The 25858-nt window shown below is 36.3% G+C and overlaps 1 protein-coding gene across 12 annotated transcripts in view; it reads right to left on the reverse strand.

Moving 5' to 3' along the window:
• Positions 1-25858, reverse strand: part of LOC132368248 (contactin-associated protein-like 3) — a 256094-nt gene that overhangs the window by 197287 nt on the left and 32949 nt on the right. For 6 of the 12 annotated variants that reach the window (XM_059927030.1, XM_059927023.1, XM_059927024.1 and 3 more), the window contains one exon: positions 9736-9805. The exons of 4 other annotated variants lie outside the window; for them this stretch is intronic. In XM_059927030.1, the coding sequence (XP_059783013.1) occupies positions 9736-9805 (70 nt within the window). Of the gene's footprint in view, positions 1-9735; positions 9806-21666; positions 21691-23881; positions 23942-25858 lie in introns of those variants that run through there. 2 more of the 12 variants (XM_059927027.1, XM_059927026.1) reach the window with 2 other exon arrangements.

Here is a 25858-nt window from a genome sequence, read left to right on the forward strand (position 1 = left end):
TGCAGAGTCAGCTGTCCAGCATTCTACCCAATTCAAGCACCACAGTCTCCAATATCATCTTGCACACATGTCCACTGATGGCAGCAGCTGAGGTGCATACATATAGAGAAAAGGGAGATTCTAGAACTTCCTTCTATCATATCACAAAGAAGGATAAATTCACAGAATCAACTACATGAGTGTCCAGGAAAAAAAATTATTTTTTTTAAACTTTTTAAATTGAGATATATTATACCCTTTAAACAAAATTTCTAATTTTATGAAAGGCATAAAAGGTCACAATTTTTCTTTACTTCTTTGGGGTAGGAAGAGGGAGGCAGAGTTGAGTGTATCCTTAAAAGTCCTTTTCTAATTTAAAATTAAAATCAACATCTGATCTTGACATAAGAATTTTTCTATTGAGGTATAATTGACATAGAACACTATATTAGTTTCAGGTGTGCAATTCAATGATTTGACATTTGTGTGTATTGCAAAATGAACATCACAGTAAGTCTGGTTACCATCAATCACCATACACAGTCACAGATTTTTTTCTTTCTTCTTGTGATGAGAACTTTTAAGATTTACTTGCAGCAACTTGTAAATATGCAATACAGTATTAATAACTATATTCACCATGCTATACATTACATCCCTGTGGCTTATTTATTTTATAACTGGAAATTTGTACCTTTTGAACCCCCTTCACTCATGTCACCTACTTCCCACCCCCATCCCCACCCCCCAGTCTGGCAACCAACTATCTGTTCTCTGTATTTATGGGCTCCTTTTTTTTCTTTTTAAGATTACTCATATAAGTGAGACCATAGGTTATCTTTCTCTAACTTATTTCACTTAGCATAATGCTCTCGAAGTCCCTCCATGTTGTCACAAATGGCAAAATTTCCTTTTTCTTAATGGCTCACTAGTATTCCAGTGTGTGTATCACATTTTTTTATCCATTCACCCATCAATGAACACTGAAGTTGTTCCCATGTCTTAACTATTGTAAATAATTCTGTAATAAACATGGGTGTGCATATATCTTTTGGAGTTAGTGTTTTCATTTTCTTTGTACAAATACACAGAAGTGAAATTGCTGGATCATATGGTAGTCCCAGTTTTGATCTTTTGAGGAAACTCCATGCTATTTTCCATACTGTCTGTACCAATTTACATTCCCACCAAGAGTGCACAAGTGTCTCCTTCTCTCCACATCCTTGCCAACACTTGTTATTTCTTATCTTTTGATGATAATCATACAAACAGGTGTGAAGTGATATCTCATTGTGGTTTCGATTTGCATTTCCCTGATGATTAGTGACGTTGAGCATCTTTTCCTATACCTGTTGGTCAACTGTATGTGTTCTTTGGAAAAATGTCTATTCAGATCCTTTGCCCATTTTTAATTAGATTGTTTGTTTGCTATTGAGTTATGCGAGATCTTTATATATATTAGATATTAGCCCATTATCAGATACATGATTTGCAAATATTTCTCCCATTCAATTGGTTGCCTTTTCATTTTCTTGATGGTTTCCTTTACTGTACAAAAGCTTTTTAGTTTGATGTAGTCTCACTTGTTTATTTTTACTTTTATTGCCTTTGCTTTTGGTGTCATATCCAAAACATCATGGCCATGACCAATGTCCAGGAGCTTACTGTATATGTTTTCTTCTAGGAGTTTTATGATTTCAGGTCTTAAATTCAAGTCTTTATTCCATTTTGAGTTAATTTTTGTATGGTGTAAGGTAGTAGTCTAGTTTTATTCTTTTGCATGTGGCTGTCCAGTTTTGCCAACACCATTTGTTGAACAGACTGTCCTTTCCCCATTGTATATTCTTGGCTCCTTTGTGATAAATTAAGTGACCATATATGTGTGCGTTTATTTCTGAGCTCTCTATTTTGCTCCATTCATCAATGTGCCTGTTTTTATACCAATACCATACCATAGTTTTATAATATAACTTAAAATCAGGAAGCATGATGCTTCCAGCTTTGTTCTCTCTTAAGATTGCTTTGGTTATTCAGGGTGTTTTATGGTTCCTTACACATTTTAGGATTTTTTTGCTCTGTTTCTGTGTAAAATGCCATTGGAATTTTGATAGAGATTGAATTGAATCTGTAGATTGCTTCTGGTAGTATGGACAGTTTAACAATATTAATTCTTCTAATCTATGAGTCACAGAATATCTTTCCATTTATTTGTGTCTTCTTCAGTTACTTTCATCAGTGTCTTATAGTTTTCAATGTACAGGTCTTTCACCTCCATGGTTAAATTTATTCATAGGTATTTTATTCTTTTGATGCAATTGTAAGTGGTGTTGTTTTATTACTAGCATATAGAAATGCAACCAATTTTTGTATATTGATTTTGTATTCTGCAACATTACTAAAGTTGTTTATTAGTTCTAACAGTGTTTTTTTGGTGGAGTCTTTAGAGTTTTCTATATATAATATCATGTCATCTGCAAATATTGACAATTTTACTTCTTCCTTTCCAGCTGGGTGCTGCTGATTTCTTTTTTTTTTTTTTTTTGCCTAATTACTCTGACTAGGACTTCTAATACTATGTTGAATAAAAGTGGCGAGAGTGGGCATCTTTCTCTTATTCCTGATCTTAGAGGAAAAGCGCAGAGTATGACATCAGCTATGGGCTTCTCATATACGGCCTTTATTGTGTTATAACCAATTTGATTTTATTGCACAGAATTGAATCTAAATTCAACCATAAGCATTTTAATGATTATCATTAAAAGTCTTTTTAAATTGAAAACAAGACTGAGAACTCGTAATAGTGCTGGATAATTAAAAAAATACACCCTTAAGGATTAAGTTTATTCCATAATTCCAGTGATATTTTTTTAGGCTGAAGTACTGATGAATGAAGTACTCCAATGTAGAGGAATCTTGAAAATACTCTGAGTGAAATTAGTCAGTCATAAGGAACCATATATTATATGAGCCCATTGATATGAAATGTCAGAAAGGACAAACCTATAGAGACAGAAAGTAGATGAGTGTTTGCTTGGGGCTGTGGGAGATGGGAGACTTGTAGGCTAGAAAAAGAAAGATTTCTTGTTTTGGAAATTGATAAAATTTCCAAAATTTTTTTTATCAATAAAATTGATAAAATAGATTATGGAGATGAATGCACAACTCTGTGAATATACAAAAAAACAATTGAATTGGACACTTTAAGTAGGTGAATTGTACAGTAGGTGAATTATATCTCAAAGCTGTTTTTAAAAAGGAATACAGAAACTCTAGAAAAACATTGAATCCATTGACATCTACTTTACCACACTATTCCAAATAGAAATGTAACTGAAAAATGGGAGTTAAAAAACATAAGCAGCAATATCCGTTATTTACTGCCATAATAATGCTGTGAATCAACCAGAAACCTCAGTGGCAGACACCACTTTACTGAGCTCAGGGGTCTCAAGACCACACTCTTGGCTCAGCAGGTGTTCTGGTCTCCTGCGCACCTGCCTTGGGGAGGCTGTTGTCCGCTGATGGAGAATGGCCCCATCTGAGATGACTGGACTTGTGTATCATTGCGCAGCAAACAAACCCAGGCACCTCTCACAGCGGTGGCACAGAACTAAGAGAAGAAGCAGAAAAATACAAGTCTGTTCTGATCTTCATGTGTCACATCAGCTGGCATTCCATTGACCGAAGTAAATCTCATAACCTAACTCGGGATCAAGGGTCGGGAGAACAGATTCTGCCTCTTCAGTAAAAGGAGCTGAAAAGCCATGTGGCAAAGAGGGTGAATCCAGGAGCGTGAAGAATGAGGACCATTTAGACCTCAGTCTCTGCCCAGCACAGGGTATTTGTGATGGAAGAAAACTGAGCAGAAATTAAATATATGCCATCTGGCAGCTTCACTTTCTCACCATTTTCACTTAAAATTGTATCAGAGGGCTTCCCTGGTGACGCAGTGGTTGAGAATCTGCCTGCTAATGCAGGGGACACGGGTTCGAGCCCTGGTCTGGGAAGATCCCACATGCTGCCGAGCAACTAGGCCCGTGAGCCACAATTACTGAGCCTGCGCTCTGGAGCCTGTGCTCCGCAACAAGAGAGGCCGCGATAGTGAGAGGCCCGCACACCGCGATGAAGAGTGGCCCCCGCTTGCCGCAACTAGAGAAAGCCCGTGCACAGAAACGAAGACCCAACATAGCAATCAATCAATCAGTCAATTAAAAAAAAAAAGACTCCTCATTTTCTCCTCTTCCCCTTTAAAAAAGAAAAAAAAATTGTATCAGAAACTTTGAAATATCTTTCTGTTTCATCTTGATTTAGATAATAGAAACATTTAACATTTTTGTAATTTAGCTCAAATAATGGCTGCATAATTCAAGTAGATTCAAAAGCAAATAGAATCTAACTTATAATAGCAAGTTTTGATATAAATGTCACTGGATGATACTGTGAGTATGTGACAGGAGCTGGATGACTTGCTTTTTAATTATAGGAACTTTTAGCTTTTGCAAAGATAACTACTTTTTAAAATGCTTTTCTAGATGTTCTTGTCTTATCACAGAAATACATTCTTATATGTACATGTATAATTCGCATAGAGAAGTGTTAATAACAACTCCCTACACACACACACACACACACACACACACTTCCATTGCTCTATTGTTATGTCATTGACATAACTGATGAAAACTAGTTTCCTTCATGTCCATACACACATTTATAGGATTAGGTTCATTTTCCTTGTATTGTAATTACAATATGATGTTATTCCTCAGCTTGAACTAGATTAAAATTTTGCATTTATATTTTTCATTTCCATGTGGAAAATGAAATCTTATTTTTGCCTGTCAGTCTAAAACCACTTTGAATCGTAAATTGGTCTCCTATGGTAAACCTTTAAGACCTCTTTTTTTTGTTGCTGTAACCTTTTCTACATGGTGGACTTTATTAGTTACATTAATTAAATAACAAATGCCCACCTTATTGAGCTGGGTATGCTTTAATCCACAGGCACAAATCAAAAGAAAGAAATGATTATAACATTAGAGTTAAAAAACAAAAAGCTTTGGTTGATTTTTGTGTAAAGAATGGTTGAAAAGGAACCTAAAGTCGTTCCTTTATTTGAAGGCTTAAGTAATTGTACCTGCCAGGTAATAGACGAGAGGGAGGCCTCTCACTTATCACCCCCTTTTGTGTGTTTCAATTACTGGGAAGGTTAATGGTGCTGAACAGCTGAGGTATGAAGGCACCTTTCATTATCTTCCCCATCAGAAGTCCCCAGAGCCCGTTCACCTTCCCTCGTGTTTATGGGAAAAGACACAGTGTTCTCTCACAGCCCAGAGTACATGAGAACCAACTTCTCACAGCCTGGCAGATCTTTGCCAACATTTTCTGGAAAATAATTCTGCCCCTTTCAGAGCCAGCGTGCAATGTAAATTGAACTCAAATACCAACATCATTTAGAATGACTGAAATAATACCTTGATCTTGTGACTTGTATAGTCTCATTCTTCTAAATTTTAACTTTAATGATGCTTATTTATTAAGCAAGTACAGAGGATATGGGCAGAATTTTTCTTTGAATATTTTATATTGAATGAATTGAAATAATTGGGATGTTAAAGGACTAGGGAATGATAATGAACATGTATGCACTGAAGCATTTACTCTGTACTAGGTAGGTTCTCTTCTGTATCATATCATAATGCCACCAAACATTAAAATTTAAAACAATTTATAGGTGTCCCTTTAAGACCCCTCTTCTCTGAATATCGTCCTCCATGTTGACTCCATCAGGATTCACTTACCTAGAAACAATAGGTAACCTGTGACCAGGGCAGATGTTCAGGGAATGGAAAGGAAATTACGGCTCCACGAAACCTCTCTTGCACAAGTACAGATGTGTTTGTATTTAGCCTGAGACAAAAACTTTGTTCCTTTTCCTTCATTATTGTTCCTAACATGCAACAAAGGCAATTGTAGGAAAGGCAGTGTGGCCCTAAATTCCCCCTCAGCTGATCTTTAAGAACTTCAGACATTTTCCAAAGAAGATTTTGATCTAGGGAAGGACATCAAGCTCCAAATTAAGGTGGAATATGTGGGGAAAAGGTCACTGGGATAGGGTTGCCAGGTAAAATACACCATGCCCAGATAAATTTGAATTTCATATAAATATATAGTTTGGGAGACATACTTACAATCAACAAATATAAATCTGGCAACTTAACATTGCACTGCACCATACAGATGGCAGATGATTTTAGAAAGGAGGGTCATGGGGATATAAAAAAAGAATGTGAAACTCAGAGTTTTTTCTAGGGTAAGGGTCAACAAACTGGCATGAGGTCCAAATCTGCTTTGTTCCTGTCTAAACAATGTTTCATTGAAACACTGCCACACCCATTCATTAAGTACAGTCCAAGGCTGCTTTCACTCTGCAGTGGCAGCGTTCAGTAGTTGCAGGCCCACAGAGCCTAAATATTTACTATCTGGCCCTTTAACCAAATAATAAAAAATAAAAAATCCCAGTTAAACTGCTAAAATTACAATCGTCATTCTAAATACTCACTATTTCCCCTCTCTGATGAAAGGCTTCTTTCCATAGGCATGCCTGATATTATAAAGCTGAAAATATGTAGGCTTTTAAATAAGTAATATTATTCTACTCAATGGATTTAAACATAAGGCAATATTGTCACTTCAAGAAAAATAAAAAGAGCTTTGAGAATTTTTTCCATATGTCCACATTTGTGTTTCACAACTCCAGACCACCTAATGCAAACTTTCATTTCTCAGCAAAATGAAGCAGAGAATATTACAAAAGACTCAGCGATGTCAAATCCAGCCACCAGTTAGATCTTCCAATTTTCAGTACAACATTTCCTGCCAGATGTGGCTCAATGTGGCTTAAAGAAGCAATTGTTTAATTCTCATGTGGAGAACTATTGTTCTGGAAGAATGAGGGCATTATAGGATTAATCTCCAAGTAGTAAGAAGAAAAGCTAGGTTTACAAACTCTGTATGACTCTGTATGTGCCAGTGAGTAGCTGGAAGTAAGCGTTCTGTTGGAAGATAGGATTTTGTTCCTCAGGAAACCAGCACACTCCTGGGACCCTGGGTTGAAGCCATTTGATGGGTGGATAGCATGAGAAAGGTCTGGCAACCAAAGTCATCCCATGCTGCTGATGCAGACAGCTGGCAGAGACAAGATAAAGTTCACACAGTCACTTGAGGCTTTAAAACCTAGTCTGCAAACGAAAAGTAGAGAAGAAAATTCTATTTCTAATCTACCAGTGAAAGATGTGCATTTCATTTTCAGATTATGAAAGTATCGAAGGAGAAAGGCTGTGCTGTCATGAGTGACAGTGCCTCGGCCGCCAGGACTCCAATCAGAGGCTCAGTGATAAGTGAGAGTGAGCCCAGACTACTGCCAACGCCATGGCCAGAGACCGAAGAACACACGGGGAGGGGTTTCCTAATTGTGGATGGTAAATAACCCTGCATACAAATCCTCCAAGCCACGATCTGGGTAGTGTATTAGAGCAAAGAAGTAACAAAGAAAACAGGCAGGTTGACATTGAGCAGAGAGGACCCAATCAGTTTCAATAGACTTGAGGCTCTGTGGACCTAGGGAAGGAGAGGGTACAGAGCCCAACAGGATAGGAGACAAGGAAGGCGTTGGAGCTCTGCTCCTCACCAGAGCTCTCTAAATCTCAGTATCCACATTTTTTAAAAAATTTATTTATGTTTATTTATTTTATTTTTGGTTGCCTTGGGCTCGTGGGCTTTCTCTAGCTGCGGCAAGCGGGAGCTACCCTTTCTTGCGGTGCGCAGGCTTCTCATTGCGGTGGCTTCTCTTGTTGCAGAGCACGGGATCTAGGCGCGGGCTTCAGTAGTTGTAGCTTGCAGGCTTAGCTGCTCCGCAGCATGTGAGATCTTCCCAGACCAGGGCTCGAACCCGTGTCCCCTGCATTGGCAAGCGGATTCTTAACCACTGCGCCACCAGGGAAGCCCTCAGTATCCACATTTTTAATATGAGAATAAAATCATGTGTATTTTATAAAAACACTTCCTGGAAAATGATCATGGCTAGAAATATCATGAGACTTCAATAAATGGCTTATATTTATAATTACTAACAGAAATAAATACAAGAATCTAATAAGAATATGTTTTATAACCTAATGCATTTTGGATCACTCATTTCTATCCCAAAGATTTAATCTATACCATCGTGGTCTCTAAGCTGTAGTTTATATTATGTTTGCCACGAGTTGCTGTGACCAAATGTTACTGTTTTTAGTCCTATAGTTCCTGTAGTTTCTTGTTGCAGTGTTACAAACTAATGTTTCCCAAAAGTAATTTTTGTATGAATAAACAAAAGTGAGAAGCACTCTTATGAAGCCCTTATTAAATATTAAAGGATAAACAGTTCTAATTTAAAAATAAAAGAATTATAATTTTAAGTGCAAATTTGACTAATTGTGCTTTTCAAAAGCTAATGTCAAATATTTTTCACAACAGTAAATCTTAAGTTATGATAAAAAAATTCCTTGTGAAATCACACCTGACAAAATGAACCCTAATTAAGTATAATATCTCCTATCTAAACACATTCTTAAATAATTATTTCAATTTAAAATAAAGAAATTATCAGATTGGGTTGGAATTTGTCAGTTGGTTATCTCTCCATGAAGCACCGCTAAGTTTTTTAAACCTCCATCAGCGAGTGAGAACACCACCTTGGCAGAATCTTAGCAGTTATCAGAAGCAGGAGTTGTGGGAACATATTTACAAGATTAGGGGTCTGAACTCCAATGGTTTAAGGTGGATTTTCAAGATGGGAATCTGACTGGGTTTGGGCAAAACTCATGACATAATAGTTTTGATTTTGTGCTACAAAGGCAACTCAGTAGAGAAAAGATCGTCTGTTCAACAAATAGTCCTGGAGCAATTTGATCCTTGTGTAAACGAAAAATAAATTTTCATTCATATCTCACACTTTATACAAAAGTTAGCTCAAAATGGATTGTAGACCTAATTGTAAAACCTAAAATTATACAACTTTTACAAGAAAACATAGGAGAAAATCTTTGTGACCTTGGGTTAGGCAAATATTTCTTTGATATGACACTAAAATCACAATACATAAAAGAAAAAAATCAATCAACTGGACTTCATCATGATAAAAATGTCTGCTCTTTGAAAAAAGCATTCACAGTTAAGAAAATCGAAATAGGAGCCATGGACTGGAGAAAATACTTGTAAGTAACATATTTGATAAAGAACTTGTATCTATAAAGAACATATAAAGAACTCTTAAAACCCAATAATAAGATTTGAACAAACCAAGAAGAGATTGAATTAGTGATCAAAAATATCCCAACAAAAAAGTCCAGAACCAGATGACTTCACTGGTAAATTCTACCAAACATTCAAAGAAGAATTAATACCAATCCTTTTCAAAATTTTCCAAAAAATAGAAGTGGAAACACTTTGAAACTTGTTTTAGGAGGCCAGCATTACCCTGATACCAAAACCAGAAAAGGATGCCAAAAAAATAAAATCAATAAATGGCTCATATAATGACTAATAAAAATAAATACAAGAATCTAATAAGAACATGTTTTATAACCTAATCATTTTGGATCACCCATTTCTTTCCCAAAGATTTAATCCCTGATGAACAGTAAACATAGATGCAAAAATCCTCAACAAGACATTAGCAAACAAGATTCTACAGTAATTAATAGAATCACATACCTGAGCAACTGGGATTTATTCTAGGGATGCAAGGATTGTTCAATATCCACAAATCAATCAATGTGACACACTGCATTAACAAAATGAAGGATAAAAATCATATGACCATCTCAATAGATGCAGAAAAAAAGCACTTGACAAAATTCAACATTCATTTAAGAAAAACTCTCAACAAAATGGGTATAGAGGGACCATACCTCAACATAATAAAGGGCTTATATAACAAGTCCACAGCTAACATCATACACCATGGTGGAAAGCTGAAAGATTTTCCTTTGAGATCAGGATCAAGACAAGGATGCCCACACTTTTATTAACCAAGGAGGTGAAAGACCTGTACACTGAAAACTATGACATTAATGAAAGAAGTTGAAGAGGAAACAAAGAAAAAGATATTTTGTGCTCATGGGTTGGGAAAATTAATATTGTTAAAATGTCCATACTACTCAAAGCAATCTACAGGTTCAGTGCAATCCTCATCAAAATTTCAATGGTATTTTTCACATACATAGAACAAAAAATTCTAAAATTAGTATGGAATCACAAAAGACCCCAAATAGCCAAACCAGTCTTGAGATAGAAGAACAAAGCTGGAGACATCATGCTCCCTGATTTCAAATTATATTACAAAGCTATAGTAATCAAAACTATGATATATATTGGTATAAAAAAAAGATACATTGATTAATGGAACAAAATAGAGAGACCAGGAATAAACCCACATGTATATGGTAAATTAATTTGTAACAAAGGAGCCAAGAATATACAATGGGGAAAGGACAGTCTTTTTAATAAATGGTGCTGGGGAAACTGGACAACCACACGTAAAAGAATAAAACAAGACCAGTGTCTTCCGCCATACACAGAAATTAACACAAAATAGATTAAAGACTTGAATGTAAGCCCTGAAACCAGGCTTACATAAAACTCCCAGATGAAAACATAAAAAAAATCTTTCTTCACAAGGATCTTGGCAATGATTTTTTTGGATATGACACCTAAAGCACAAGCAACAAAATAAAAAACAAACAAGTGAGTCTATATCAAATTAAAAAGCTTCTGAGCACCAAAGGAAATAATAAACAAAATGAAAAGGCAACCTACGGAATGGGAAAAAATATTTGTGAACCACATATTTGATTAGGAGTTAATATCCAAAATATGTAAGGAACTCATGCAACTGAATAGCAGAAAAGTCAAATAATCCAATTAAAAAATGAACAAAGAATTTGAAAAGACATTTTTCCAAAGAAGGTATTCAAATGGCCAACAGGTAGCACATAAAAGATGCTCAATATCACTAATTACTGGGAAATGGGAATCAAAACCACAAGGAGATATCACTTTACACCTGTTAGTATGGCTATCACCAAAAACATAATAGATAAGCATTGGCAAGAATGTGGAATAAAGGGAACCCCTCTGCACTCTTGGTGGGAAAGTAAATTGGTATAGCCATTGTGAAAAGCAGTATGAGGTTACTCAAAAAATTAAAACTGGAACTCTCATGTGATCCAGCAATTCCACTTCTGGGTTTTTAGACAAAGAAAATAAAAACAGTAACTCAAAAAGATATATGCACCCCCATGTTCATTGCAGCATTATTTACTATAGCCAAGATATGGAAACAAAGTGTCCACTGATGAATGAATGTATAAAAAAATGTATATATACACAATGAAATATTATTCAGTCATAAAAAAAGAAAGAAATCTTGACATTTGAGATAACATGGATGGACCTTGAGGGCATTATGCTAAGAAAAATATGTCAGATAGAGAAAGACAAATACCATATGATCTTACCTATATGTGGAATCTAAGGAAAACAGAAACAAACAAATAAACAAAACAAGGTTATAGATTTAGAGAACAAATTAGTGGTTGCCAGAGGTGGGGGATGGTGGTATGCATGAAATAGGTAAAGGGGATCAAAAGGTACAAACTTGCAGTTATAAAATAAATAAGTCATTAGAATGTAAACTACAGCACTGAGACTATAGTTAATAATACTGTATAGCATATTTGAAAGTTGCTAAGAGTGTAAATCTTAAAAGTTGTCAATACAAGAAAAAACAATTTTGTAACTATGTATGGTGACGGGTGTTAACTAGAATTATTGCAATGATCATTTTGCAATATATACAAATTTTGAATCATTATGTGTACACTTGAGACTAATATAATGTGTGTCATTATACTTTAATTTTTTAAAATAATAATACAAATTAAAAAACCCACCTTTTGAAAAAGTGGCCAAAAATTTTGAATAGACACTTTACCAAAGACATATGTAACGCAATTTAGCACATAAAAAGCTATTCTATATGATAGTCATTAGGGAAATGCAAACAAAAGTCACAATGGTATTCTTCTACACACCTATTAGATGGCTAAAATTAAAAAGATTAATGATAGCAAATGTTTTATTTATAATGCCTAAGCTGGAAACAACACAAATATTTATCAGTAAGTGAAAGGATAAACAAATTGTGGTAAATCCATATAGTAGAATAGTCGATAATAAAAATAAATACATTATAGATAAGTGCAAGAATGTGGATTAATTACATGATAGTTATGCAGTGGAAGAAACCAGGCAAAAAACAATATATACTGTATGACTCTATTTATATAAAATTCTATATGCAAATTAATCTGACGTCTAATGGCATCATGTCTAATGGTCAGTTGATGGGAAGAGCAAAGAGGGGTGGGAGGTCAAGTTTATAAAGGAACAATAAAAATCTTTGGGGAGGGCTTCCCTGGTGGTGCAGTGGTTGAGAATCTGCCTGCCAATGCAGGGAACACGGGTTCGAGCCCTGGTCTGGGAAGATCCCACATGCCGCGGAGCAACTGGGCCCGTGAGCCACAACTACTGAGCCTGCGCGTCTGGAGCCTGTGCTCCGCAACAAGAGAGGCCACGATAATAAGAGGCCCGCGCACCGCGATGAAGAGTGGCCCCCACTTGCCGCAACTGGAGAAAGCCCTCGCACAGAAACGAAGACCCAACACAGCCAAAAATAAATAAATTAAAAAAAAAAAAAATGCCACCTCAAAATATGCCACTTTGGCATAAATATGGTTTTGAGCTGAAAGCAATTGAAAATCAGCAGATGCAGGAAGAAATCTTCCCTCCCCTTTTCTCCCTAAAAGCAGGGTATGAATTTTCCCTGAGACGGGGGCCCCCTCTCCCGAACCAGGAAGAAGAGAGTGACTCTTGTCACCAAAGGTGGAGAATGGGCACTGATATGAGTCTACATAAACAAACCTTATGAAAATAGCGCTTATCTCCCATCAGGTTCCCCATATATTTCCTACTCACTTTCCTCCAAACCCCCTTTCCTTTCTTAAAAATGGAATACAAGTCCCCAAGTCTAACTACTTCTTTGAGTTTTACTTCCTTCCTGTTGGACTCTTTCACACAGAAAATATTAATTAAAATAATTTATGTTTTTTCTTCCATTATTCTGTCGTTTGTCAGTTTACTTTGCAGGCCCCTAAGAATAAACCTAAGAGGGTAGAGGAAAGAAATTTCCTCTCAGACATCAGCAATGAAGGGGAAAAAATGTTTTAGTGGTGACATGGGAATGAACTTTGGAGTTGGTCAGATCATCACAATGGTCACATCAGTCATCTATGCTGAGCAACCCTCCCTTGGTATTCTTGTCCTGCCTCTATTTCTCATGGTATCTGGTAGCACTGCAGTGCCCAGGAATGTCATGAGCTCTCTCCAAGGTGAGGCCTATGTGCAGATATTATTTTATAAACTATTTCCAGAATCTTGTTCAAGGTAAAACCATACAATTCATGTTCTAAGTTCGAAGGCAGCTCAGCTCACAGAGAAGACCTTTGAGAAAGCACAACATGCTTACGGGTCTCTGGCATGGTATCAATGTCAGCCTCTAGACTGTGTCAAAAGCAATTCTGCACTCCCTCGTATTGACCAAACATGGGTAAAATACCTCTTCTGGTGCTTCCTTCTCTCTGATGATGTAGCTACCTGGGAGCCTGTAAGAACTCACTAATACTATGCTTTCTAAGAGCAGTTTCTGCTCTCACTCAAAATTGTCCCCCACATGGTATAGTTTTTCTTTAATCATGTGGATAGCTTCAAGATTCGTTTTTTGGTTTTTGGTATTTTTTACAATGGGATAACTTGATAATATATCTGAGAATACCCTTCCCAGTAATTCTAGTCTCCTTGACATCAGTAAGATATGGAAGAGAAAAACCTTTGTAAAATGGTGTTAAGGAAAATTATCCAAAAGCCTGAAAAAAACTAAAGGGACTTTTGCCTGTTCTTTCTTAGTTATGCTAGGGTTTGATTATCAGGCCTGCCTGCGGATTATCTGAATCTCTAGGCATGTACCTTTGCATCTTTGTTTAACTTGTTATTTACTATTGATAAAGGTATGCTGTAATTCTGAAGGGGTTGATGTTAATTTGTACCTTGATTTCTGTCAGATAGCAATACAAATAATGTCTGTTCAGTAGGGATGCAAATGATTCCTTTCTGATGGAAAATACAATTTCCAAAATTCAGAATGTTAGCTGATTTTCCCTACAGAACATTAGCTATTTTTTATCTAAAATCAGTAATCCTATTTAAGAATTCTTCCAGCTACTATAAAAGCTTCTACCCCATTTAGTTCTTTTGAATCAGCACTACCATCATGCCAGTTCTCTTATTAATGGGTTCATTAAATCTGTGCCATATACTCATTTTACATTTGCATGAGAGTCATGAGTTTAATTTATGAAAATGATACTTTGACAAGGAGCAATTGTGAGTAGCACAATGTGCACCAGCCAACAAACCATGGGCACACAAAGTAAGGGCTACCTGCATGGACATACACACCAAAAAACCAGTCACTTTCAAACAGTATCTCTGCTATCTTTTCCCTGCTTTTATTTGGGTTCATAAGAGCTCAGATTTCCCAATATCTAGTAGATATGTTAAGTTTCTCTGTTAAAAATATGTAGGCTTATATTTGTTTTAAGCTCATATATTATTTTTAATCAAAATTTTGGACTCTGCCCTTTTCCATAGGATAGTTAGTGCCTAGTGATTTGAGGGTGGGTCTGATAACAGGCTCCTATCCAAAGCTGAGATTTATTCTGGAAAGTTTAAGCCTGCAGCTCCATACTGTAGGTGTCCTTACACCTACAACACTGAGGTGTCCTTACTCACCACCACCTCCCTGCCCTGCTTGTTCCTGCTGTCTGCCTGGAGAGAACCTGGGGAGAACCTCCACCACTGCCCCACTCTTCCTTCTTTTTGGTCTTCCCCCTTACTTGGGGAGATTGCTTGTACACTTCTGCTTTTCCTTCTCCCTTCCCTTTGCCCCACTTTTACCAAGTCTAATCATACTCCTTTGATGGGACTATTTCCCTTGCAGTCAACTTCATTGCAATTGTTTTGATTAGTGGTTATTGGCACCATTCCCCTATCAAAAAGAACTAATCAAACACCTGACCTGGTGGGTGGGGATCAATTCCACTATGATGAGCAAAGGAGAGCTGAGAGGACACTGATTTCATAAATGTACTCGTGAATGTTTTAGTTATAAAGAGTTTTGTGTCCCTATACCATTTAGTAATTGTAGGCCTGTGAACCTGAATTTTCAATTAACAAAAACTCTGCATTGTTCAATTCAAAGGATATATTCTACTTACTATTTTGTACCAGAACAAATGTTGAACTGGCACCAAAGATGAATGACACATCCTACCAGCCCTCAACGAGGTCACAGTCCAATGGAGTTGATAGGCATGTACATATAACATGCAAGATTTCTTTTATAAATATTGCAGAGGTATAAACCAGGTGAAATTAAGGCATAATTAGGGAGAAACACATGATTTAAGAATCTAAAAAGGCTTACCGGGGGCATTACATTTTATTTTATTATTATTTTATTTTAATGAAGTCCTGTTGCATTTTATATTGAGTTCTATGATCCATTTTGAGATACATTTAATGTATATGAAAAGTGTAAGGTCTTTGTCTAAATTCATTTTTTTTTTTTGCATGTAGCTGTCCAGTTGTTCCAGCACCAAAATTACACACGGGGAAACAGACAATCTCAATAGGCCTATATCTATTAAAGGATTTGAAACTATAATTAATAACCTGCCGAAAAGAAAGCACTAGGGCCAGATTGGTTCACTGGTGAATTTTAACAAATATTTTAGGGAAAATGTATGCTTATTCTCTAAAAATAGAACTAGAATGAATACTTTCTAACTCATTCTATGAAACCAGCATTATCTTAACACCAAAAGCATACAAAGCATTACAAAAAAAAGGAAAAATTCAGACAAATGAATATAGTTGCAAAAATCCTGAACAAAATATTAGTCAATCAAATCCAACTATGTATGAGCAGAATTATACACCATGGGCAAGTGGGATTTATTCCAGGTATACAAGGCTGGTTCAACATAAGAAAACCAACTAGTGTAATTCATCATATAAACAGGTTAAAGAAGAAAAACTATATGGTCCTATTAATAGATACAGAAAAAGCATTTGACAAATCCAGCATTCATTCATGACAAAAACGTTCAGTAAACTAGAAAGAGAAGGGAACTATTGCAACTTAATAATGAGAATTTACAAAACACCTACAGCTAATATAATATTTATTAGTGAGAAACTAGATGCTTCCTCACTAAGATTAAGAACAAGGCAAGGGGGCTTCCCTGGTGGCGCAGTGATTGAGAATCTGCCTGCTAATGCAGGGGACACGGGTTCGAGCCCTGGTCTCGGAAGATCCCACATGCCGCGGAGCAGCTAGGCCCCTGAGCCACAACTACTGAGCCTGCGCGCCTGGAGCCTGTGCTCCGCAACGAGAGGCCACGACAGTGAGAGGCCCGCGCACCGCGATGAAGAGGGGCCCCGGCTCGCCGCAACTAGAGAAAGCCCTCACAGAAACGAAGACCCAACACAGCCAAAAATAAATAAATAAATAAATAAAAAAGAACAAGGCAAGGATATCGCCTCAACACATTTTTTCAACATTGTCCTAGAATTCACAGCTAATATAATTAGACAAAAAAAGGAAATTAAAAGTATATAAATTGGAAAGGAAGAAATAAAACTGTTTTTGTAGATGACATGATCATCTATGTAGGAAATCTCACAGAATCAACAAAAAACTTTGAGAACTAATAAGCAATTATAGCAAGGTTGCAGGATACATTTTTCACATATACAAATTAATTGCTTCCCTGTACACCAGCAATGTACAACTGGGTTTTGAAATTAAAAACACAGTATCATTTACATTAACACCCAAAAATGAAATACTTAGGTATAAGTCTAAGAAAATATGTGTAATATCTATATGAGGAAAAACTACAAACCTGTATGAAAGAAATCAAATAATTTAAACAAATGGAGAGATACTACATGGTCATGTATAGGATGATCAAAATTGTTAAGATGTCAGTTCTTCCCAACTTGATCTACAGATTTAATTAATCCCAATCAAAATCCCAAGTGATCTTGTGGATATTGACAAACTGATTCTAAAGTTTATAAAAACCCAGAATGGCTGACACAGTATTGAAGGGAGAGAACAAAGTTGGAGGATTAACATTACCCAAAATCAAGACTTACTATAAAGTTAACAGTAACAAGACAGTGTGGTATGGGCAAAAGAATAGACAAATAGATCAATGGAACTGAATAGAAAGCCCAGAAACAGACCAAGACAAATACAGTCAACTGATTTTGACAAAGGAACAGAGGCAATATGATGAACAAAGATAGTCTTTTCAACAAACAATGTTGGAATAACTAGACATCCACATGCAAAAAAAAAAAAAAAAAAAGTGAATTTAGAAACAAACCTTACACCTTTCACGAACATTAAGTTAAAATAGAACACAGACCTAAATATAAAACACAAAGCTATAAAACTTCTGGAAGATAACATGGAAGAAAATCTTCCAACTCCACAACACTCTGGAAAAGGCAAAATTATGGAGACACTAAAAAGATTAGGGGTTGCCAGGAATTAGGGACAAGAGAGGAATGATGAACAGGTAGATTACAAGAATTTTTAGGGCAGTGAAGCTATTATGTATGAGATTGTAATGGTCAATACATGTCATTATACATTTATCCAAACCTACAGAACATACAACACAAATAGTGAACTCTAATGTAAAACTTAATTAACAAGAATATATCAGTATTGGTTCATCAATTGTAAAAATGTACCACTAATGCAAAATGTTAATAATTGGGGAAAAGGGAATGGGGCGTTGGCAGGAGAATAGAATAAATGGAATCTCTATATCTGCTTAATATTTCTGTAAACCTAACACTGCTCAAAAAAAAGTTTCTAATTAAAGAAATAGTGGCAGAGAGAGTTGTAGATTTGTAGCAAAGTGCTGATTCATGAAGGTTTTAGAGATTTAACAAAAATGCAGTAAGTGATTGCTTAGGGCTAGGAGGCTTGTGGGGATAGTAGGGTGATAGGTATGGGATTTCTTCTTGAGGTGACAAAAATGTTTTAAAATTAACCGTCGTGATCATTGCACATATCTGTGAATATACTAAAAACGACTGAATTTTACACTCTAAATGGGTGAGTTATAATCTTATATGAATTGTATCTTAATAAATCTGGCTAAAAAATTAAATGGCCTAGACTGTGTTATTAAATTAAATAAACAGCACTTAATAGTTTTTCTATTGCTGAAGTGTATGCTGTAAGGTTCTAACATATGACTTCTTCCCAGGAAGTCAATAATGTTTAAAAGTATAACATTTCAGAGTTAATATCATTTTTTTTTACAGATTTCAATGACAAGAGAATCACAGATGAAAGGGCCAAGAGCCATTAAAATAGTTTCCTTCCAGATCACGGACTAATGAATAAGATTTCCAAATGTCAATATTGATGGCATGGAAAAGTATACAATATTAATTTGGAGTGAAGCTGTCAGCATTTCTTTTTGAATGAAAACGATGACCAAACCCTCTTCCCCAAACACACACGTACAAATGCCGAAGAGTGCATCCTCCTTCGTGAAGCTACCAACTCAGCAGCCTTCAATGAAGGGCATACAAAAGATGGAGCGCACTACAAATATCCATTGTTGCCACCACCTCAGTAACAGAGGAGTGGCTTTATCATCGGAAGTAATCGAAAGAAAGAAAGAACAGATGGACGTCTGGTTTATGGGGACTTACACAGTAAGCGTCACCCGAGGTGGAAGGCTTGCCACGAATAGAAATTAGGTGTTAGAAAGAGGGAACATAAGAGCAACAGAGAGGAAGACGGTTTGGAGAAGGGATACTCAATTATTTTATTCGGTTGTTTTATTTTGTGATATATGTCTGACAAACTGATAGCACAGAATTGCATTCTCTTACTGAGTGAAACTAATGAGTGTAATTATTTTAAATTGAGGCTATCTTATAAAAAAGCTGAAGAACTCGGGGGCTTCCCTGGTGGCACAGTGGTTGACACTCTGCCTGCTAATGCAGGGGACACGGGTTCGAGCCCTGGTCTCGGAAGATCCCACATGCCGCGGAGCAACTAGGCCCGTGAGCCAGAATTACTGAGTCTGCGCGTCTGGAGCCTGTGCTCCGCAACAAGAGAGGCCACGATAATAAGAGGCCCGCGCACCGCGATGAAGAGTGGCCCCCGCTCACCGCAGCTAGAGAAAGCCCTGGCACAGAAACGAAGACCCAACACAGCCAAAAATAAATAAATAAATTAATTAATTAAAAAAAAAAAAAAAAAGAAAACCCCAAACATGATAAATATCAATACAAAGAAAACCATGCCTGGGCATATCATACTCAGATTACTAATGAGTAAAGATAGGAGAAAATCTTTAAAATATCCAGAAAATAAAAGACACAACACATACAGAGGAACAAATATAAAAAAAAAAAAAAAAAAAAAAAAGCTGAAGAACTAAAACCAAAAAAAATGATTTCTTTTGATTCTTTTAAAATATCCTATGAAAAGCTAGCTTTTAATAGGGACTTTAGATCGCTGTTATTTGGGGTATTTTGTACATTCTCTTCTATAGTTTCTAATTCACCTGTGTTTCATCAAGTGAAAAATCACATTTCATTGTACTTGTGCTCCGTTTGTTCTCCATATAACATCTTCCCACCCTTGTTTTAGTATTATCTAAGATCTTGGGAGATTTAAATCAAAAACATGTGGATGATTTTGGACTCTAAGTTTGGAGCATCCACCAATTATGTTTGAATTCACGAGACTGAAATAGCTATTGGCAATAGTGTAACCAAGAGAGGAGATCCCTTCTTACACCTCACACATGTACATTTCACATGAGTGCCTTTACTGTAGCTTTATGACAAAGATGTTTAACCACCTGGCAATTAAAAAACAAAACAAAACACTTTGGTGCTCTAAATTCTTGTCATATTCTTCAAACTTATTGTCCTAAAAATATTTGTATAAACAACTGAATTTCAAAGGCATATTTTTAAAAGCTTTCTTATTATATATGCATATAGATCAACTTCTTAAACACTGTAAGCTGTAAGATGGAAGAATTTCTGCATCTAAGTGCATGCTTCTTTTCTTAGACATATTTGCACAATCATTGCAGGCTAAAATTGATGGTGCTCCTGAATGCAAGTTCCCTATAAGGTAAAATTCAGTTTCCTGTACTTCATTCCTATAATCTATAAATATTGAAATGAGGTAACTAGAAGGTAAGTTCATTTAAAAATTTAACTAAATTATTTTTGTAGCACATTGAATATTGTTTATTAGCATATATATTTTAAGGCACTGACTTACATAGGAACGATTCCCAGGGTGAAAACATGTATGTGATGTTTTAGAGAATAAAACAAAATTATTCTTATAACATATGTATATATATAAATGCATATATTAACCAATATCCATTTGTAAACCTTTATTCTATTCAAACTTAATACTCCACTTCCAAAAAGATATGTCCATGTAAAGTTAATAAAGCTCACCTCTTAAAATATGTCTATGTTTAAAAGAAATAAAGGTGCACTATACACCAAATTCAGTTATTTAAATTTGTATTTCATATATAAATTGGACTACACTGCATTATGTAATACTCCATAGGTACTGAATAAGTAATAAAAACTAAAAATAGTATTTATCTAGATGATATGATTGACCAGAAGGTATGTCCTGAATTATTATAAATATTTCAAGAGGAGGAGGATTATCTATAAAACCTTTTTCATCTGAAGTCCTGGGTCTTATGATATAGATAGAACTTTATCTAAACATGTAGAGTTTCCTGATTTCCTTTGAAGAAATTGGTAAGAAACTCTTTGAAAAGAAGAAAAAAACAAAACAAAACAACAAAAGCAAGGGGCAAGTTAAAACAGTTTATGTTGCTCTTTGTTTTACTAGATCTTATTTAATTTAAAATCAATTTGAAATCTCTAGTAATATGTAATGTTTACTTAAGTAGAAGCAATTAGACAAATAGTGTTTTAAGTACAGATGTGCCCAGCCACTCTGATAATTCATTTTAAAGACACCTTAAGATAATAGGCTGAGATTTCCAAATAGATTTAGTTACAGGAGGGCTGGCTAACAAAGTCACTTCTAAAAGTTTGTGCCCTGATATTACAAACACCAATATAAAATATTGCCTATTATCTTTAGATCTCAATTTTGCATTAAGTTTTGGATGTAAAACTGTAAAAAGCAACTTTATAATTCAGTGGTATTTGGGGGCAAACTTAATAATATTTTTTCCAGAAAAAAATATAATGGAAGCAAAAAATCTCTATTCAATTGGAATTTTTAAATTTTAGTCACAAAATTAATAGAGGCACATAGTTTAAAAAGTCAAATAGCACTAAAATGTTTACTTTGAAAATTAGCTTTTCACAGAAGCTGTGGAACTTGGGCAAGTCATTTACCTGTCTGTGCTTCAGCTTCCTCATCTGTAAAATGGAGATAATAACATGTCAGATTCACAGAGGTGCTGTGAGGATTAAATGAATTAACTCATGTGAAAGACTTGGTACAATGCCTGGCCATAGCAGGATCTTTATAGATTCAACTATTATTATTACTGTTCCCACCCTCAGAAGTAATCGTCTCGATTCCCATAAACAGTCTCTGTCTCTTTCAGAACAGAATTTTTCCTCCTACTCTCAATTAAATGTAAATCTGTTTGAGGGGAGGCACAGGATATGCATTCATATTTAGTTGAAGTTAAAATTTCAAAATTTGGAACACATCTACCTGATTCCTTTTTCTCATCCTTCTTGATAGAATATGGAATGTTTGTTTTCCTGTTTATCTAATCCAAAATATTCAAAACACTTTCAAGGTCTGTAGAGAACAGACTTGTGGTTGCCATGTGGGGGGGTGGGGGGAAGTACTGGGAGTTTGGGATTAGCAGATGCAAACTAGTACATATAGGATGGATAAACAACAAAGTGCTACCATATAGCACAGGGAACTATATTCAGTATCCTGTGATAAACTGTAATGGAAAAGAATATGAGAAAGAATGCATATATATATATATATATGTATATATATATATATATATATACATATACGCATATATATATGTGTGTGTATATATATATATATATACACACACATATATATGTGTGTATATATATATATACATAACTGGATTACTGTGCTGTATAGCAGAAATTAACACAACATTGTAAAGTCAACTATACTTCAAAAAAATAAATTAAAACAAAAAACTCTTTCAGGGTCTGAATAATAATCATCTTTCAGAATTGAGCCTGAATTTACAGCTGGACTTACACATATATCTTTCTATCTCAAAATATATTTTATAGAGCTAAGTCATTGTCTCAGTTTTTGTCATTACTTATAAGCTTATGTTTTGATAGAGTTTATATGGAAATACCATGTGGCATAACTGCCTATTTCACACCCTAGGAGGTGGGAAGGGTATTAAGGATTCATCATCATCGACCCAGAGTCTCATCTGATTCAACTAATTGGCATTTCAGTCTCACAAGCAACATTTGAAATTTTTATTGCAAGGAACTAATGGGATGAAGAACAACACAAGTAATCAAATCAAATAAAGGCATCTGCTGGAGTGGGATCCCAGGGTCCCACCCCACAGCTTTTAATGGAGAATTTTGTTTTCATGGAAAGGCCAGAATTCCCTAGGGGTGGAGTTTCATGATCAGAAAGTAAAGAAAAACCTCTATGTATTATTAATATCAACACACAAAATAATACAACTGCATTACACATTTCTCAATTTAGAATAAGGATAGCATGTATGAACATGTTTTGGGAAGGTTACTGAAATTCTCTAAATCACTTTGATATCCTTAAGTTTCTTAAGGCATTTATCAAAACTCCACAAGAACAGAACTCTTCTTTGTTGCTTGAGTCAATAAAAATCTGACTCAACTTCTATTTTAGGTCTCAGATTTTTAATGGAGTAAACCAGGATTTCCTTCGTAATGAAACTACAAGGCCTGCACTATACTGCAATTCAGTAAACTCTGAATTATAAATGCTAAAATTCCTTTTGACAGTAAGGAGTAGCATAATTCTTTGTTGGGAGCAACATTATTGGACAATTTTTCTTAAGAAACGGAGAATTTATTAAAGCATCTTATGGGCTCACAGAATCAATAAGAGGCTGAAGGACTGGGCTTGGGAAATAAGTAGAAACCAAATACCCCTGGATCAAGGGTGGGAGTGGGTGAGGGGGCAGGACCATATTTGCCTTTTGGTTGGACCCTGCTGCCCCCTTTATTTTTGCCTGTTCAGGACCAACCAAGAGCTAACAATCCTCTTATTTTTAGTTTTTTTTGAGGAACCTCCCCTACTTCTGGGTATATAGTTAATGGAATTGAAATCAGGATCTCATTAAGATTTCTGCACTCTTACATTCACTGCAACAATATTAGTCACAATAGCCAAGATGTGGAAGCAACCTAAATGTCCATCAACAGACGAATGGATAAAAGATATGTGAGATATATATAATGGACTATTATTCAGTGTTAAAAAAGAAGGAAATCCTGCCATTTGTGACAACATGAATGAATATGGAAAAATTATGCTAAGTGAAATAAGTCAGACACAGAAGGACAAATACTACATGATACCACTTACGTGAGGCATCTAAAATCGTCAAATCACAGAAGCACAGAGTAGAATGGTGGTTGGCAGGGGCTGAGGGGAGGGGGAAAAGAGAAGGTGTTAGTTAAAGGGAACAAAGTTCCAGTTATGCAAGATGAATAAGTCCTAGAGATCTTCTGTACAGAATAGTGCCTCTGGTTAGTAACACTGTACGTGCTCTTAAAAATTTGCTAAGGGGATAGATCTTACGTTGTGTTCTTATCCCAAAATAATAATAATAATAAGAAGAAGAAGAAGAAGAAGGAGAAGAAAAAGGGTGGAAGAAAAGAACAACAACCTGCTTAACACAGAGTGCAGGTCACAGCCCCACTCTCATCTGCAGGTGAAGTGGTTTCCACAGTAGCAGGAAACACGCTGCCTCTCAATAGGAAATCACATCTGGGTTAATTCCGCAGAGTCAGGGGCGGGTGGGTGCTGGACAGTCGAAAAATAACAAGCACAGTTTCCCAGATTTACATCTATTCATGTACATGAAACAGGCTGGGACCTGGGAGCCTTTGCTGCAGTGCTTGCACCTGGACAAATGTCTCTTAGAGCAACAAAATGCAAAGAAACTATAAGGGACTAAAAATAACTGCGTGCATGCACAGTTGGGGCAAATTCTGGACAAAAGATACAGAAAGACCAAAAAAGCCCAACTGCCACTTCTGAAGAGCTAGAAGCAAAAACGGGGGTCGGGAGCAAAGGCTGGGTTCTGCGCACGCCCCCTGCACTCAACACCACCAAAGGGGTGGGCAGACCACCTAAGTCACCCCTCCGGCCCAACCCTGGGACACACCACTACCTCCCCCCCATATAAGGAACCAGCTGCCCCCACCCCCACCCCCACCCCCAGGAAGCGAGCAAGGGAACCTGTTGCTTGTTCTCGCTCCCCCTGATGCAGCAGGGGTCCCAATAAAGCTTTGCCTGAATTACTTGTCTGGTCTCTGATCAATTTCTATTGATTAAGGAGGCCAAGAACCCTGGTCAGTAACATACACACTTCAAATTCCAGAAATTGTAAGTCTTGCTGAACACAATTCTCTTTCAGATAAGGAAGGGTACCACCCACTCACCAAAGGCAGAAAACCTCAAGTCTCTGCATCCAGCCCCAATCCTAGGGTCTCTGGATGTTGTCTAATCCTCCTCTAAGATGGTCACAGGCACATCTACATCATCAGAAACCCACAGAGTAATGGTGAATGTAACCATCACTATAGTGGTCTATATAAAATGGTCTGACAAGGGAAAGGGATGGGGGAGGAAAATGAGTTATGGAGCATGGAAGGAAACATGTGTAGGCATGTGCTTCTGCATCATTCATGATACTGTGACGTCCCTCAGCCATTCTCTGCTCCATGGTCACCTTGTTCTCAGCTAGCACCAGGCTCATTGGTGTCTTCACTTGGTGACATGATCCAGACCTTCATTTCTGAAGGAACTGAGACCTTCACAGCCCAGCCAATGTGGTGTTGTTGCCTCTTGAATTTTCATAAGATATAGATGTAGGGAGGCAGGACACAAGATCCCTTTGATCATCAGAAAGGATTTCTCCCACCCATCTTATAACACTTTTTTCCCAGCTTGCCTAGTGATCAGCAGAGCCCAGGATGCCAGGGGCAGCATCAGCTTTAATTCAGTGGAGCCACTGTTGTGCCAGCTGGTGGACGCATCCCTCCTATGGGTCAGACCATCTCTAAGTAATCAGAGTCGTCACTTAGTGACAGGAAGAAAAGGGTTTGTAAGCAGGTCATTAAATGGTTCACAAGTGAAAGTGGAAGTGGTCACTAGTTCAGAAGAATAGTCAGGTCCTATAAAACAATGTGTCATAGAAATGGTCAAGATGTATATATACACACTACAATATATAAAATAGATAACCAATAAGAACTTACAGTATAGCACAGGGAACTCTACTCAATACTCTGTAATGACCTATATGGGAATAGAATCTAAAAAAGAGTGAATACA

The sequence above is a fragment of the Balaenoptera ricei genome, chromosome 6, assembly GCF_028023285.1.
Source record: "Balaenoptera ricei isolate mBalRic1 chromosome 6, mBalRic1.hap2, whole genome shotgun sequence".
NCBI lineage: Eukaryota > Metazoa > Chordata > Mammalia > Artiodactyla > Balaenopteridae > Balaenoptera > Balaenoptera ricei.